Genomic DNA, 18,396 nt, shown 5'->3' with positions numbered 1-18,396 from the left:
AGGAACTTCAGCGGGACAGGCTCATCGTCCTGCTTTAGGCCTGTGTGCTCCTTAAAGCACCTCTGTTGCTACCTTCATTAATATCTAATATCAAATTCCAGGCATGCAGTTTATTGTATTTACTGATGAATACTGGACAGTGCATGTTATACGACTAATTTGCATGTTTGTAGTTTGAAGAACTCAAGAAATGCTTTTGATATGAGCTACTGCACATCACATGACATACGAATCTTAGAAAGAGCGAATAAATAAATCCTGTTTTTATTTATTCACTTTTCTATGTGCAGTTATATTAAGGTTATGTTCATGTTTATGGTGATGAGTGTAGAACTCTGACTCAAAGCTGAAAATGCACTCTGCATGACATGCATATGAAAAGCAAATGTTGAATGTCTGACAGTAAAATGTTAGACTTTAAGTTGTTTGATTATATGTGTCCATAAATAGGGCCCCAGGGGACCAAAAGGACCCAGAGGTGAGAGGGTAAGTTTACACCGTCATTTTTCAGAATTAAAGTTATATTTAAAACAGGCCAAAGGCTACATTATTACAAGGTGTTTCACTAAACCATTATCTATGAGGACATATGGACAGGAAAAGAGCTATTATGTATGTTTTGTATAGTTTCAGTTTCACTACACTATAGCATAGTGGCTAGTTCACATCAACACTACAGATTTACCTCACATTTTAAAACATTAGAGCAATCACAGCTTATAGCTTAATTGTGTTATTTGTTCTTGTTCTACATAGGGTCCTAAAGGACCAGATGGAAAACCCGGCAGACCTGGACTTAATGGGCCACCCGGCCCTCCCGGCCCCCCTGGTCTTGGTGGAGTAAGTTTCCAATTCAAACCAAAAACTTTTCCAGACTTTTTTTTTTTTTCATAGCGGTTGAGTGGTTAAAGCTTGCGGGTAGTTACATTCGAGGCTTATGCTCCTCCCGTTGACCCATGACCGAGTCATATTTAACATTTGACCTTTAACCTTTGCCCTGAACCTTGGCCTCAAAATGGCTGTGAGGCTCGATTTATTTACAGTGTAAGGATAGAAACAGTTTCATAATTTAAGTATGAAATAAGAAACATTTAGAGAATGTCTTTCTTTTTTTTTCGGAATATTTTTTAATGATAGTGGAATATTAAGTTCGGTATTATAAAAATTAAAATAAGTTATTTTGCTAATTATTTGCTCAATTACTTTTATAGAACTTTGCTGCTCAATATGATGGCGGGAAAGGATCTGACCCCGGCCCTGGACCAATGGTGAGTTCATGTCATTTAATATCAGCTTCAATTCTATTTCAGTTGTGAATCCTTTCTGCTAATATTAAATATATTAATATTAAGTTTATATTAACTGTGTATTAAATACTTGAAAAGTTCAGTACTAAAGTATGATGATTTGCACAACTTTCTTTGCCGTAGTGTCCTGCATATTAAAGATTGGACCTTTTATTTTAGATAGGCCAACATTCATCATAATAGCTAAACCACTGCTGGTCATACTGGTCACACTCATGTTTACTTTCACTTTCACTTTCTCAGGGTTTGAGCGGACCCAGAGGCCCAGCCGGACCCCCTGGTGCCCCCGTGAGTATTTCAATCTTTTTAACTGGATTGCAAATGTAGATTTGATTCTGTTTCAATAAAAATTTAAATACAATTGAGTGATTTAGAGTAATTATTAGTTCAATAATCAGTCATTTCAACTGATATCATTTTGCATATATCCTGTGAGTATATATGGCACTTAAAACCTAAATGTGACAATCTTTTATTCCTTTTCCCATGAATATATAGGGACCTCAAGGATTCCAAGGACATGCTGGTGAGCCTGGAGAGCCCGGACAGGCTGTAAGTATTCTTGGTCAATACTGTTTCGCACAGTTTGGAAATGACCTTTGAACTTAAAAGCTGATTTTTCCCCCCCTCTGTCATCTCATAACAGGGAGCTGTTGGTTCTCGTGGTCCTGCTGGACCTCCTGGCAAAAATGGTGAAGATGTGAGTGCTGTAATATCATGAGCTAATACTGAAACGATAACTTGACCATGCATTCACTGTGTCTTGACCTCCTCTTTTATATTTCTCTCTAAGGGTAACAACGGCAGACCTGGAAAACCTGGAGATAGAGGACCACCTGGATCACAGGTAAGGCATCAAACTACACTGTTTTTTCTTTAAATCAAGCATGTTTGTATGTACCTCAGTAAGGAGCTTCATCTTTGCTCTTTCTTCTACAGGGTGCACGTGGTTTCCCAGGAACTCCTGGACTCCCTGGCATGAAGGGACACAGAGTAAGTGATCAGTGTTGAGGAAAGACATTGTAATCTTTCAGACATCAATTCCAACATTTCTCATTGAAGATATACTGAAGTGAGAGCTTACATGTAGTTTCAAGTGCTTCTAGAGACAGACGTGTTTTGTAAGTAATCTCCTAAATAGCCATGATCTTAATTTCTTGTTCATCAGGGTTACACTGGTCTTGATGGACGCAAAGGAGAGCCTGGTGCAGCTGGTGCTAAGGTAATAATCACACATGATGGAAAAGTTTAGCAGCCTAAAGTTTGTGTGCCATGCCAGCCTATGTGGCGATTCTCATCGCGAGAAAAAAAAGTATGATAAAATTCGATATATGAGGTTTTTAACCATTTATTTTCGCTTAAAAACTTGGTTTAACTTTGTTTCTTCCAAAACGTTACTTGAATAAAAAAGGTTTCTCACGGGGTTAAACCCATCACAATAAAAAAAACATGCTTCAGACATGCTAATATTAAAAACTTGTGTGTCTTAGCACTCTAAAGCATCTCAGACTATAAAGAAATGCACCTGCCCTTCACTTTCACATAAAGTAATTCAGTTTAGTGGAATCGAAGTGCAATTCAACAGATGCTTTGCATAAAAAAATATTTGTTTTTACACTTTTACATATGAAAGGTGCTATAAAAATAACAAGCATTATTATTATTATTGATAATATTACTCATACCGTAAAGCACATTTTTTAGCCCGTATACTGGCTAACTTCAAATCTATAGTGTCATATTTTAAAGGCTTTTGCTTGTCTCTTTTCAACAGGGTGAGAATGGTGCTCCTGGATCAAACGGAACCCCCGGACAGAGAGTAAGTAAAATACTATTATTTTCCCAGTGATATGAAAATGTTTAATGCATATCCTAATTCTGACTTCAGCACAAATGGCTTTAAATGCATCCCTACTTGAACTCTTATTCCTCTTGTTGCACAGGGTGGTCGTGGTCTTCCTGGTGAGAGAGGTCGTGCTGGCCCTTCTGGCCCAGCTGGTGCTCGCGGTGCTGATGGCAACACTGGTCCTGCTGGCCCTGCTGTGAGTGGATAGGCTGCCCTTTGACCCCTCTGTCTCCTAAAATGTGCCTTATGACATAATCCTGTAGACGTAACACATTTTCTCTCCTCTCAGGGTCCTTTGGGATCAGCTGGTCCTCCCGGTTTCCCTGGTGCCCCTGGACCTAAGGTATGAGTGAAAACTGGTGAATTCAAAGGAGAATTTGACTTAATCTGTAGTCTGCATAAAAGAATGCCACAGAAAATTAATACTGGCTGTTCATATCATTTGATTAGATCTCATGTTCTACATTTATCTTTTCTTAAAGGGATAGTTCAGAATTATAATTCTATCAACCCTCGAGTTATTCCAAAACCTGTATGAGTTTCTTTCTTCTGCTGAAAACAAAAAATATATATTTTGAAGAATGTTGGTAACCAGACATGATGGTAGCCATTGACTTCTATAGTAGGGAAAAAAAAATACTATGGAAGTCAATGGCTACCGTCAACTGTCTTGTTACCAACATTCTTCAAAATATCCTCTTTTGCGTTTAACAGAAAAAAAGAAACTCATACAGGCTTGGAACAATTTGAGGGCGACTAAATTATAATATAATTTTACTTTTTGGGTGAACTATCCCTTTAATTAATCTTAGCAACTGTCCTTCTTTTACAATCTGTAATTTACAATGTCTATAATATTTCACAGGGAGAAGTTGGACCTGTTGGCCCCAATGGCCCATCTGGACCTCAGGGACAAAGAGGAGAGCCAGGCACGAACGGTGCTGTGGGCCCAGTTGGACCCTCTGTAAGTGCATTTAAAATATTTGCAGATAAATTCATCTGATTTTCATTAAGAAAAAAAATAATAATGTGTCTCTCTTTGTATTTTTACAGGGTAATCCTGGTGCTAACGGTATCACTGGTGCTAAGGGAGCAGCTGTGAGTTTCCATACGTTTCATACTACTTAATTTGAACAAGAAATATACTTATCATTTTACAGTTCAATTTCAACTGAATTATGGTAAATAATTGGCAAATAGTTTTGACAAAATTGACAAACATTTATATAATGAGCGAGTACATCATGAATCCATCTTCCAAACCGTGTTTTTGTCTTATCCTGGATCACTACGGTACGCCTATAATAAATGTTTATATTCGAGCGGGACGACAATCGCTGAGGAGTAGCCCAGAACCTGCGTGACTCGTCATATACATAAACAAAGCATGCAGTTGTGTTTATTAACTCATAAAGCTGTTTCATAGTGGACCTTTAAGTTTAAAACTAGCTTAAGTGTCAGAATTCATCATAAAACAGATGACTTTGCATTTACTCTACCGTCTTTACTCAGGGCTTTATCTTAAAATAACACTTCTATGAATCCAACCTTTGTGTGTAAGTGTTTGTTTTAAATATATATTTCTGATGTCCTCCACAGGGCCTACCTGGCGTTGCTGGTGCCCCTGGCTTCCCTGGCCCTAGAGGAGGCCCTGGCCCCCAGGGACCTTCTGGAGCCTCTGGCCCAAGAGGTCTTGGTGTGAGTACCATGTGATTTGTCACAATGTGCATTCATTATGTACCCAATTGTTAGCTGCCATTTTGGGGTTTTGGCTGAAATAAAAAAGGCTGGAATGTTTTAGAGAAACTATTACTTTAAAGGCCTGTTCAAACCAAGAACGATAACTATAATGATAACTATATTAGTGTCCACACCAAAGCACGATATCGTTCTGTTTATTCTAAGGTTTGTCGTCTGACGCTTTAAATGCTACAGCTCTTTAAAGCAGGATGGATTCTGATTGGCTGTCAATTATTTTGATCCTTCATCAGCTGGAAAAAAAGACGTGATTTCAAAGATAGTGTTTCTCTGTGTGAACTCTGCTATTATTTTACATTTAGAACGATTTTTAGAACTATATCTTTATGGTTATCATTATAGCTATCAGCCTTGGTGTGAACGGGCCTTAACAGATTCATTATCGGAAATTCTGAACGTGAAATCATCCAGGTTTAATTAGATTTAATAGAGGACATGTTTTCAATTGATAGCACTCCCACACCTAGACAATGATCCAAAATTGAACAACAGCATTTTGCAGTCAAATTTATATTGCATAGATCAACAGTAAAATAATGACATAGGTCCATCTTTAGGTCTATACAGTCATTTTTATTTAAACAATATTTTACAAAGAGACGAGATGTTAATCAAAAGTAACACCAATTGAGGAAGGAACGTAGTTTAATAATTTATTAAATGTTAAAAGTAGTATGAAAGTTGTTCTATTAAATCATCCCAAGCAAAACGTAATTTAAAATTTTCTGTTGCCGTTTTGTTTTTTCATTTCGGGGGCATCACTGCCACATCAATTTTTAATAATGAAATTTTGATTTGTTAATCTCATTAGTAGAACAATGAAACAGTCTAACCTTTGAACTGTTGTGCTGCTTAGGGTGACCCTGGACCCGTTGGAGTGAAGGGAGATTCTGGTGTCAAGGGTGAACCTGTGAGTAAACACACTGTCAGGCCTCTCAACATATTTTATGAAGTCTGTGCTCTAGCTGAATGTCCTTGTTCACCTCCTCCTTTGAATGCTTCCCGTACAGGGTAGTGTTGGTCCTCAGGGACCCACTGGTCCTTCTGGTGAAGAGGGCAAGAGAGGCTCAACTGGAGAGCAGGGATCTACTGGACCCTTGGGAATGCGTGGACCTAGAGTAAGTTTGTAACTTAATTTTAATTGTACCTCCATTTTAATTGTAAGTGTCAGAGAAATTCTCACAATAAGAGAGTACTACTGACAAGTTATTCCCGTAAGAATAATAGTAAACATCTACTGAACTTGATCCTATGGTTAATTGTTAGCATAAAATATACTCATATATGTAATTGGTTATGTTTTTTATCATTTATTTTTATTAATCTATGTACATTTACGTTTCTTGCAGGGAGCAGCTGGTACTCGTGGCCTGCCTGGTCTGTCTGGCAGATCGGGCCCAATGGTAAGATTCAAGTGATATTAAAAGTCCTGTTTTGTATTGAATCAAACTACAGTAGTGGCCAAAAGTGACGTCCGGGGATGGTATTTGTTTTTAGTGACCCCTATTTTTTTTAGGTTTTTATCTGACAAAATTTGGCCAAAACAGCAAACTACAGCTACAGGTTTTATTTTACTATTAAAAAAATGCTTAGAAAAACAAAAAGCTCACAGGAAACAGCATAACAACATAACAGGTATTAATATTTTCTTGGTTCTCTTGTTTCTGCATGTGTTCATTATTTCTTAGTATGACAGCCTGGACAAAAATTATGTCACACAATTTGGCACGTTATCACAAATAAAACAATTGACTTCAAGCACAACTACGCAATATGCTTAAAACAATTTTTTAAATCATTTCAATATTTGAATAAAGTGTGAAGATGTCAATTTTCCTAGACCGGACATCACTTTTGCCCACTAGTGTATGTATATAGAATGTGACAGTAGTTTAGCTGCGTTGCATAAAAATGTAAATCACTAACCATCAGGTCAATTATAAATAAAAACTAAATAATAGATCTTTGAAGCTCTGAAAATCCATGCAGTTTCAAATTGATCTGATGCTTTTTTTAAGACACTGATCTCTGACTCTTGTACCTTCAGGGCATGCCTGGTACCCGTGGTGCCACTGGTGCACCTGGAGCCCGTGGACCTCCTGGAGATGCTGGTCGTGCTGGTGAGGCTGGTCTTGTTGGGGCAAGAGTGAGTATCACAATTAGCCTTCCACTACTTTTCATCTGTTCAGTCCATTATGACAGGGAAAATCTGTAGATTACAAAGCAAGAAACATATGTAATATACCTAATCTCTACAATTCCACAAGTATGTGTGATATAAACGTCACCTTCATCTTAAATCTTTTCAGGGTCTCCCTGGTAGCCCTGGCATTTCTGGACCCCCTGGAAAGGAAGGACCTTCTGTGAGTACAATCGCTGTTTATACACATAATATACATATTATACACACACTTCTGAGTTAGCCAAAGTAATTTCTAAAAACATGCAATTAAAAAAAAAATGTAATAATGAAAGCAATGACCAAAAAATGACAAATATTATGAGCATTGTGCTTTGTTTGCCATATTCTAGGGTGCCGCTGGTCAAGATGGTCGCTCCGGCCCTCCTGGCCCAACTGGACCCAGAGGCCAGCCTGGTAATATTGGATTCCCCGGTCCCAAGGGACCTTCTGTAAGTAATGACTCTATTTTGTGCATTTCACCTTTATTTAGAGATTCAAAAAGTATCATTGAGCTTATCAATAAACCTCCTTGCAGGGCGAGCCTGGCAAGCCTGGTGAGAAGGGACCTTCTGGTCCAACTGGACTGAGAGTAAGTGATTCAGAGAGAGAGAGAGAGAGAAAGAGAGGAATATATGCTATTCGTTAGTATCATTAGTTATTGAGCTGCTCTGATTCAGTTCCTTACTTTTCACTCAGGGTCAACCTGGTCCTGATGGTAACAACGGCCCTGCTGGTCCCGTCGGACTTGCTGTAAGTAGGCCATCTTACATTTTTTGAAAAGACTACCTATGTGGGTTAGCACATTACTTTTCCATTTTTCTTAGTGCTAATAGATTGGTTTCTTCTCATTTAGGGTGGCCCAGGTGAGAAAGGAGAGCAGGGACCCTCTGGTGCTCCTGGTTTCCAGGTCAGTGTCACGTCATGCCTGCTGAAACTTTACTAAAAGTGCTCTATGAAGTTAAATCTAAGAAGTGTTTCTCAACCTTTTTTGTCTTATGTACATCCATAATCTGTAGGGATCAAGTACCCTCTTTTTACACTAAAACATGTTCCTTTCAACTTACATTATACTGGGTATCATTAAGCATTATCATAAATATTATTAAAGGGGTTGTTATTACAGTGAATTACTTTTAAACTAAGAACAATCAATACAGTGGGCGAGAAGCTTAGCTTGTAGCTTGAGCTTATTTGTTTCGGCAGTTCACAGCCAGGTGTAAGAAATGCAGACAAAAGCAAAAGCGAAAAGCAAAAGGCTTCCATGTACCTCCTGGGTGTACCCATGGTTGGGAATCACTGTCATAGACAAAACATAAGATAAAGTTGTAATAGTCTTGTATGCATTCTACCCGTTCATCTAGTGACTGAGTCTTCTCAACAACTTATGTCGCTCATTCAACTTTAACAGGGTCTTCCTGGCCCCGCTGGACCCGTTGGTGAGGCTGGCAAGCCCGGAGATAGAGTAAGTTCTTGTCACAATGAACATCTTGCATTCAATTTACAATGCACATTCTGCAGTGCATACAGAAAATAAATATATATTACTTAATAACACTGTCAATTCTTACTTTAGAGCATGTATTTCCTGTACTTTATTGACGAATGAGAATTTATTGTTTTCAAGGCTTACCTGCAATGCGGCTTATGTAGTTTTTGGTTCACCTGCATAATATTGGATGCACAATGTCATGCAAATCATTTACAAATATTCAACATCTCTCAACAGGGTATCCCTGGAGATCAAGGTGCATCAGGACCTGCTGGCGTGAAGGTGACCTACCTATCTCTGATTTCTTGTTCTGTGTTTATTTTCACATTCTGGAGAATAAATGACTGTTCTTCCTCCCTTTTATCACTGTTTAGGGAGAGCGTGGTAACCCTGGACCCGCTGGTGCTTCTGGTGCTCAGGGACCCATTGGTACTCGTGGCCCTGCTGGTACTCCTGGCCCTGATGGAAACAAAGTAGGTATATGTGTCACCACACACCATCCAGACAGATCATTTTTATGAGTATAACTGACAAAATATGTATTCTTCAGGGAGAGCCTGGTGCAGCTGGAGCTGCTGGTGGCCCTGGACACCAGGGAGCTGCTGGCATGCCTGGTGAGCGTGGTGCCGCTGGTACCCCTGGACCTAAGGGAGAGAAGGTATGAGTTGGAGCAATGCTCATGTTCGCCATAATGATGAAACAGCTTTGGAGAAAATGTTAATGTACTTATACAGCAGTCCGTAGTGGATATGTTGCCAAACCTGTCTGGCTCCTAGCTGACTGAAAATATTGATCTGATTCACAGGGTGAGGCTGGATACAGAGGACTTGAGGGCAATGCTGGAAGAGATGGTGCCCGTGTAAGTATACCATGTACCTAGATCTAATTTTATACGTAATTTTTAAAAAAGCATACATTTAGATTTTATGGTATTTTTCTTTCATTCACAGGGTGCTCCTGGACCCAGTGGACCCCCTGGACCCGCCGGTGCTAATGGTGACAAGGTAAAGAGCTTTCTCTCAGCTGTTATGTCTGATCACAGCAGAGAATTGTTGCTATCTCCGTAAATCATTGAAATTGAAGATTTACAACAGTCCAAAGAGATTTCCCCACCCTCCCACTCCCTATTTCTAATGGATCTTGCGTGATGTATTGCACATCATAACCATAATATGTCAAAAGCGACAGCATAAAAATGTATATATTTAATGGCATGCCACTAACAGAATGAAATGATCTCCTTGATCCACTGCTTGAAGAAGAAACCCCTGCTGGCAACTGTCACAATATGGCCAGATGTAGAAAATCACTGCTGCCCTCTGCCGGAAATTTCAACCAATATTCCGTGATTCAAATACACTGGAGTTAGGTTATTTACCAATGGTGATCAACAGTGTATGATTCTTACTATATAATAAACAGTAATCAAACATTGCTGCATTCATTTAAATGAGATTTTTTACTCCTCACTATGAAACAGTCTGTTTTTAGATGACATGTGTTAAAATTTGTTCGGCATTATTAAGGTGTTGAAGGACTATCACCAATTTAGAACAAATGGCTTTCGGCAGGAATGCAGCTGAACTGTTCTGAGGGATCACCAAAATAATTTACAAGAACAATCTTGAGACTTGGGACAGTCATAAAAGAAAGTCATAACCTACAAATAATTGATTTAGAAGACTGGCAAAAGTATAAAAAGTAGTTTTAAAGAACATTTTGATCAAACTTACATCTGTGTTCTCTTCCAGGGTGAGACTGGCTCCTTCGGTCCTCCTGGACCTGCTGGTGCTCGTGGTGCTCCTGTAAGTATTATGATCATTTCTTTATCACACATTGATACCATGATCCTTTCTATCATACAAATTGTCCAATATTGAGGAAACTGACTAGAAAAATAAATAACTGAGCATAAGCTATAATTCACTTCTGAATCAAGCATTCATGCTCAAGTGTTGCCATGTCTTTTAGGGAGAGCGTGGTGAGTCTGGCCCTGCTGGACCTGCCGGTTTTGCTGGACCCCCTGTAAGTCCACATGAATTCTGCTGAAGTCTGCTACTAAAGAATGCTTCTTAGTGATTCATACATAAAATTTTAGACATCCAACTCAGCTGTTTTATAAACTCTGAACAGACATGCACTGAAAAATGACATGGACACAATAATTATTGTAGGGTGCTGACGGCCAGACTGGACAAAGAGGCGAGAAAGGACCTGCTGGTGTAAAGGGTGACACTGGACCCCCTGGCCCTGCTGGTCCTGCTGGCAACACTGGACCCCTCGTGAGTTTGAGACTACATTTAATTTGGCACATTTACTGGCAAAGAAATATGTCTAACTGAGACTTTACTTCTTGGGTATAATTGTAAAAATTTGAGCAAGTGTAGTAGTATTTATAAATTCACTTTATGTCTCAGTCAAAGATGTCTAGACTACACATTTATGTACCTCTTTTATGATTTTGAACTTGTTCTAAATGTCTTGTGCATCTTTAGGGTCCTTCTGGTCCTGCTGGCCCACCTGGTGCCCGTGGTGACAGTGGTCCCCCTGTAAGTATGCTTTAATGGATTATTTTATGGTATTATCAGGAGGGTTTTTTTGTTTTGTTGTGTGAATGTTACTACATGTGACCCATGAATATCTGACTCTATCCTAGGGTCTGACTGGCTTCCCTGGTGCTGCTGGCAGAGTTGGACCTCCCGGTCCTGCTGTGAGTTATATCAGATAACTATAAATTAACTTGTTCAGACCAAATACTTCAGACCTTCTGCTTGCCTCATTTCAGGATATAATGCCATCTTCATGGTCTCACATGAAATCTGGTTTTCTTCCCAACCATTAGGGTATTGTTGGAGCTGCTGGTCCCACTGGTGCTCCTGGAAAGGATGGCCCACGTGGTTCTCGTGGTGATGTTGGCCCTGCTGGTCCCCCAGGAGAGAATGGAATGATTGGACCCCCTGGTCTGGCTGGCGAGAAGGGATCTCCTGGAGAGGCTGGCTCACCTGTAAGTACTAGTTGAACTAGCCAGACTGTGTTAATTGCAAAGTATTACCAAGTATATATTATGTCTCATTATAAACGTGTTCTGTTTAAAAATAGGGAGCATCTGGATCTGCTGGGCCTCAGGGTCAGCTGGGAAGTTCGGGATTTAATGGTCTTCCTGGCTCCAGAGGTGACCGTGGTCTTCCTGGTGGCCCCGGTCCTGTTGTAAGTGCACTGACCAACCTCCTGATTGTGTCCGAACTGGTCAAAACTAACTTGTTACAGGGTAAATAAATATTGATGATTTTTTTGTGTACTTTAGGGTGAACCTGGTAGAGTTGGCCCGGCTGGTGCCCCTGGCCCCCGTGGCCCCTCTGGCAACATTGGCATGCCCGGTATGACTGGTCCTCAGGGTGAGGCTGGACGTGAGGCAAGTAACAGTTTTACTTAGACCTTCCTTAAGACACACAATTTGCAGGGTCATACAATATTTACATATGCATCTGTGTTGTTTTTTAGGGAAGCCCTGGTAATGATGGACCTCCTGGCCGTCCTGGTGTTGCTGGCCTTAAGGTATACAGCTAATTTATTCATATTGGTCCATCACTAGCTTATCCTAAAACTGTAGTCTTGTAAGAAATGTTTAAGTTCAGAACAGATTGTGTTATTGTATATATAACAAAATGTAACTGAACTGGACTATTTCAACTGCCAGGGTGATCGTGGTGAGCCTGGTTCCGCTGGAACCTCTGGACCTGCCGGCGCTCCTGGACCCAACGGACCATCAGGCGCTGTTGGCAGACCCGGAAACCGCGGTGAATCTGTATGTGTCACTGAGCATAATCACAGCATTTACTGAATTATAAACAAATAAACTAAACAACCTCTCATTTTCACACCCTTCAGGGACCTTCTGGATCTTCTGGCCCTGCTGGACCTGCTGGAGCAAGAGGTGCACCTGTAAGTGTGTCAGACAGAAGGACATGGTAAATAGCTTCTATAAAAGTTTCTTCCTTTCAATTACTTCATGTCTCTCTTTCTTTAACAGGGCCCTTCTGGAGCTCGTGGTGAGAAGGGTGTTGCTGGAGACAAAGGAGATAGGGGCATGAAGGGACTTCGTGGACATCCTGGTCTGCAGGGAATGCCCGGAACCAATGTAAGTGGTACAACTTTGCTGATAAACGTCTGTTAGACCAGTTTGTTTAGTTCTCATACAGATTATTAAACAGTCGAGGACAAAGTACAAATCAAGTACTTGAGAAAAGTACAGATTACCTAGTCAATTATTACTCCAGTAAAAGTACTCATTTTCAGTTTTACTTGAGTAAAAGTGCAAAAGTACTTGATTTTTTAATGTACTCATGATTTAAAAGTACTGATCAATGAACCAATTATTTATTTTAGCCAGTACTAGGCAAACTAGTCAGTGTTCAGCACAAATAAGAATGATTAGTGTATACATTTAATATGTATTGCAAATAAGCAAACTATCACACAATCAAAACAAACTTTACTATACTAAAATATCAATTTTAAAAAGCTTGCCCTTTTACAACAGATTTAGTTCACAAGTAACTGACAGTCATGACCTATATATGATTTCATTGACAATAATACTAAAATTCATTAGTTTCATGCCATCAGTTGCATGCACATTTAAGCTCTGACAATATCCCTGTTCTTGGCTCATTTTGACCAGATCATTGAATCAGTGATTTGATGACTCAACAACAGATGCAATTGGATCAGTCCCAAATTGTCAGTGTTATTTGTCAACCAATTCAGCAGGTTCACTGGAAAGAATCAATTCGTTCACGAGGAATGGCGAAATCTTCAGTTCAAAATAAAGAAGAACGATATGTTTTATTAAATTTAGTGGAGTAAAAAGGACGATATTATGTTTTGGAATGTAGTGAAATAAAATTGACTTAAATACAGTAACGCATTAGAAATACTTTTGTCCACCACTGTTATTAAAGGATTGAGCATAAAAGACTCCACAACAAGAACAAATGTAACTGTCTTACAGGGTCCTTCTGGTGACAGTGGCGCTGCTGGTATTGCTGGTCCTGCTGGTCCAAGAGTAAGTAACTTTCTCATTCTCCAGACTTAGGATTTTGTCATGATATTGAGGAAATGTGCATAATGGTTGTCTGCAATTTGTCTTCAGGGCCCATCTGGTCCTAATGGTCCCCCTGGTAAGGACGGCTCAAATGGCATGCCTGGTGCTATTGGACCCCCTGGACACCGTGGTCCTGCTGGACATGTTGGACCTGCTGTAAGTAAATATGCATTTGAGTATTTCTTCTACGCAGAAACTTCTTTATTTTATGTTTTCATAGACAATTAATTGTTAATAGTAAGACAACGTAAGAAAATAAATGCATATAATACATATAATATAGAAAATACTATACCTTACCTTGAGATTGAATGTAGAGAAAAGCACAAAGTTGTAACTATAAATACAATGTGTGGTTAATCAATGGTGTGTTTGACCGCAGGGTCCCCCTGGAACTCCTGGTCTTCCCGGACCCCCTGGTCCATCTGGTGGTGGATATGACACATCTGGAGGCTATGATGAGTACAGAGCTGACCAGGGCTCTCTCAGGGCCAAGGATTATGAGGTGGATGCCACCATCAAGTCCTTGAACACTCAGATTGACAATCTGCTTTCCCCTGAGGGCTCAAAGAAGAACCCTGCTCGTACTTGCCGTGACATCAGGCTGAGCCACCCAGAATGGAGCAGCGGTAAGTGACCAAAACTATTTCAAGTGCTCCTTTTTCCAGTAGCTCAAACTCTTACTTCTTCTAATTTCCCCTAATTATCTTTGTTGCTTTCTTCCCCTGTAGGTTTCTACTGGATCGACCCCAACCAGGGCTGCACCATGGATGCCATCAAGGCCTACTGCGACTTTTCTACTGGCCAAACCTGCATCCACCCCCACCCCGAGAGTATCCCACAAAAGAACTGGTACAGGAGCTCCCAGGAGAAGAAACATATTTGGTTTGGCGAGACCATCAATGGTGGTACTGAGGTAAGTCACAGTATTGAAACAGGACAAAATGAATGACTGTTCAAGATATATAAAGAGAAAGTAGTCTGAAGGTTGCATTCTTCCATTCTCTTTTCAGTTTGCTTACAATGATGAGACCCTGAGCCCACAGTCCATGGCTACTCAACTGGCCTTCATGCGTCTGCTGGCCAACCAGGCAGTCCAGAACATCACCTACCACTGCAAGAACAGCATCGCCTACATGGATGCTGAGAATGGCAACCTGAAGAAGGCTGTGTTGCTGCAGGGCTCCAACGATGTTGAGCTCAGGGCAGAGGGCAACAGCCGCTTCACTTTCAGCGTCCTAGAGGATGGCTGCAGTGTAAGTTCTCTTTTTACACTTTGATTAAACAGACAAAATCTTCATTCAGTTAGCACGAAATGTACAAAATAAGAGGTTAAAGGGATAGTTCACACAAAAATGAAAATTCTGTCCTTAATTACTCACCCTTATGTCGTTCCAAACCCCGAAGACTTTCGTTTAGAAAAGTCTTCAGAATACAAATGAAAATCTTTTTGATGAAATCTGAGAGTTTTCTGTCTCTCCATTGACAGCTTCTCAACTACCACTTTGACACTTCATTAAGTTCATATAGAGATCGTAAAACTAATCCAAATGAATTGGACAGTTTAGTCCAAATTTTCTGAGGAGACTCGATCGCTTTATATGATGAACAGATTTAATTTAGGCTTTTATTCAACTATTTATATCAACTCACACATCAGTTGTGGTAAACGGAAGCTCAAGCATGTTCACTTGACGTGTGAGAACAAATGAGGTTCATTCTCGTGTTATAATTTTCATTTTTGGGGGAACTAACCCTTCAAGAGGTTAATATTATACAGTCACAGTGGATAGTGCTCAGCATGCATGTGAGATGGTCCATACATTTTTACATCACAGCATGTTTATGACAGTTTGATGTTTGTCAAAATAAAACCCCAAAAACATCACTTAATATGTTTTGTCTTTTTGTTGTGTCCCTGCAGAGACACACTGGCCAGTGGAGCAAGACAGTCATTGAATACAGAACAAATAAACCATCTCGCCTTCCAATCCTCGACGTTGCACCTTTGGACATTGGTGGCGCAGATCAAGAGTTTGGTTTGGACATTGGCCCAGTCTGTTTCAAATAAATAGACTCATGATAAATTAAACGAGAGAAAGAAAGAAAAAAGAAAAAAAATCTCTGCCCTTCTTTCTGTGTTTTTTTTATACTGAATGCTGATTTTTTTTCCGCAAATCCACTTGCTTAAGCTGGGCTCTATCGGAGAGGACCAATGGACTGAACGGAGCATTGCGCAATGCAAATTAATACAGCAGCCCAAAAGAGACACGGGATAACACCATGTTATGGGACATGTCATCATTTTGTAAAATAAAGGAAGTGTAATAAAAACAATGAAAGTATACATCACTTTGTGGTCTTTGTATATCTTCCAAAGAGGAAGTTTAAAACCACATTTTTCCGTAAGGTTTAAACTACCTCATGTGTAAAGGAAAATAATAATCAACATCCTAGTTGTCACTAGTTGGTACTAAGACTTCAAGTTCTGTCCTGTTTCAAAGGTGCTCCAATACTTGAAGCAGTGATATTATATGGTGCTAAACATGCAGCTGTGGAAAAAAAACCACTGTTACTGTATTACTTTGTATTGTCTCTGAGGAATATTGCACAGGTCCCCCTGATAACCCCATTTTTAAGCAGGTGGAATATTCCTAAACCTGATGTTTTGTCTGGTTTTTACTTTTTGTTTTATTTGTTTTTTTATTTTCTCAGAGTTTTGTTCGGATTTTTTTTTTTTTTTTTTTTTTTACTTTTGTTCAGGCATTACATTCTTTTACGCCCCCAGTGTTAATACTGACAGCACCGTTCGTCCATTTTAAAGGGTTGCAGAGGCCACTCTCTCAAAACAAACCACAAAGTTTATTGTACCTATTTTGTATATGTGAGATGTTTAAATAAATTGTGAAAAGTTCTGAAAATAAAGCATGTCCAATGTTCCGAAACACATTATTCCATGTGTTAATTGCTTTAATGTTGAAAAAGATGTCTGACTAAATTGGACATTTTGGATGTCTGCCTGATTTCTAATTCTTACATTGACAAGCAAATGATTTTAATGTGTTTATTTTCAAAACGTGAAATTGGTTTTCTATTTTATTCAAAAAGAATGGGTGTTTGTCTTAGCAACCATTAATTTGAGTCTATTGCCATAAGGAGCTTATCTTCCTCTGTTTTCACATATGGCATGCTTTTTAGATGGCAAAATCTTTCTCACTTTTGAATCAAATAAAAAGGCAGTCACTGCAACTTGGCATGTTTGTATTTATAGAGAATCCAAACATGTAGATTTGTACATAGAAAAGATAGCATTGAATGCCACACTTTGTTTGTGCACCAAATAGCATTCCTGCCAATCCCTGACAGAACAGGTTTCTTTTAGATGTTCAGTCAAGCGTTATCCGCTCACAATCTTTTCATATATAATTTTTCCCTTTTTGTCTCCCTCTAAATATAGCTTTTGATCTGACAGAAAACAGAGAAAACAGGTTTTGTCTGTTCAATATCTTGATCAAATCTGTTGAGGTGATAAGAGGGCAAACGTTCAGTTGTAGCTACTGTACAGTTTTTTAAAAGCACTAACTTTTGACCCAGAAATGAGCTCTGTGCCAGCCAATCCCAGACTTCCCATTTAAAGAAAAGTGTTGTGTCCGAAATCGCTCATTATACCCTAATGCAGTGCACAATTGGAGGGGACAGCCATTTCTAGTGGTGTCCAAAAACATAGTGGACATTATCGAGTGACAGGAAGTGTGAAAGACTTGTCTCAGGTCTAACTCACACTAAATTCACATCATCTGTTATGCTGCTTTGGAGCAGTATTTGAGGCTATGAGTATCTATCCTATCCTTCATCATGTTCAGGAACTCACATGCTCAGATGTCCAGGAAAACAGTCCATGTCAACTATACAACATATAGGCCCAGTTTCACTGACAGGGCTTAAACTAAGCCAAAATTAAGGCATATAAACGTGCCTTATAATATAAACAAACATTACTGGTATGCATCTTGAGACAAAACAATAGCACTGACATATTTTAATATATATGGTGCATGTTGCTTTCAGTTAAAACAGCTCAAGCATGCATTCTAGTCTGGGAATATCTTAAGCCTTGTCTGTGAAACTGGATAGGGTGAATTCAGGTTGATTTGGGACTTTTTGCCATTACAATGACTGGGAAAAGGTGTAACAATCAACCTGAATTCACCATAACTTTTGAAGTAAAATGCAGTGTTGCATATTGTATTTGGTGCAGAGATGAGTGTATTTTGTAAAACATTTACAACTGTTTTTATCATTCCTGTTACAGTACACAGGAACTACTGGACAGATTTTTTTTTTTTTATGTAAATAAAGCTCTGTAAAACATTTACTTGCATTTTTACACTATAGTACTATAAGAGTGTCCCATCGAGTAATCAAAAGTTCAACACTTGCGGTCTTCACACCCACTTGAATATTTGGAGCAAACACAAGGAAATACGTCATGATGCAGATAGAGAAGAGGTCAAGTGCAAAGACCGCAAGTGTGCGACACACCCGATGTATGAATACCCACATCTCGCCAGAAGATGGCCTCCACAATACTTCTGAGGCTCACTGGTTTTTCCAAGTGGTGCTCGCTGCAGAGCCAAATGATTAGGATGTGTCTTGACTTCGAAGCTCCACCCCTAACATCAAGAGAGGGGGAGCTGGACATCAAGCTCC

General features: G+C 39.5%; 1 protein-coding gene across 1 annotated transcript; it reads left to right on the top strand.

Moving 5' to 3' along the window:
- The first annotated feature begins 341 nt into the window (after positions 1-341).
- col1a2 (collagen, type I, alpha 2) lies at positions 342-16,638 on the top strand. The gene is made up of 48 exons (XM_082185279.1): positions 342-486; positions 757-840; positions 1,212-1,268; positions 1,551-1,595; positions 1,806-1,859; positions 1,954-2,007; positions 2,101-2,154; positions 2,247-2,300; positions 2,476-2,529; positions 3,082-3,126; positions 3,251-3,349; positions 3,443-3,496; positions 4,019-4,117; positions 4,207-4,251; positions 4,753-4,851; positions 5,768-5,821; positions 5,922-6,029; positions 6,261-6,314; positions 6,959-7,057; positions 7,221-7,274; positions 7,444-7,542; positions 7,629-7,682; positions 7,790-7,843; positions 7,947-8,000; positions 8,502-8,555; positions 8,820-8,864; positions 8,957-9,055; positions 9,133-9,240; positions 9,388-9,441; positions 9,533-9,586; positions 10,334-10,387; positions 10,554-10,607; positions 10,757-10,864; positions 11,078-11,131; positions 11,239-11,292; positions 11,425-11,586; positions 11,682-11,789; positions 11,887-11,994; positions 12,084-12,137; positions 12,280-12,387; positions 12,471-12,524; positions 12,613-12,720; positions 13,594-13,647; positions 13,735-13,842; positions 14,069-14,315; positions 14,418-14,602; positions 14,700-14,942; positions 15,611-16,638. The coding sequence occupies exons 3-48, from the start codon at positions 1,266-1,268 to the stop codon at positions 15,755-15,757; spliced, it is 3,813 nt and encodes a 1,270-aa protein (XP_082041405.1). The 5' UTR covers positions 342-486; positions 757-840; positions 1,212-1,265; the 3' UTR covers positions 15,758-16,638.
- Positions 16,639-18,396: the final 1,758 nt, after the last annotated feature.

Source organism: Leuciscus leuciscus, assembly GCF_965113295.1.
Source record: "Leuciscus leuciscus genome assembly, chromosome: 12".
Classification (NCBI taxonomy): domain Eukaryota; kingdom Metazoa; phylum Chordata; class Actinopteri; order Cypriniformes; family Leuciscidae; genus Leuciscus; species Leuciscus leuciscus.
This window is presented reverse-complemented; position numbering and strand designations above follow the sequence as displayed.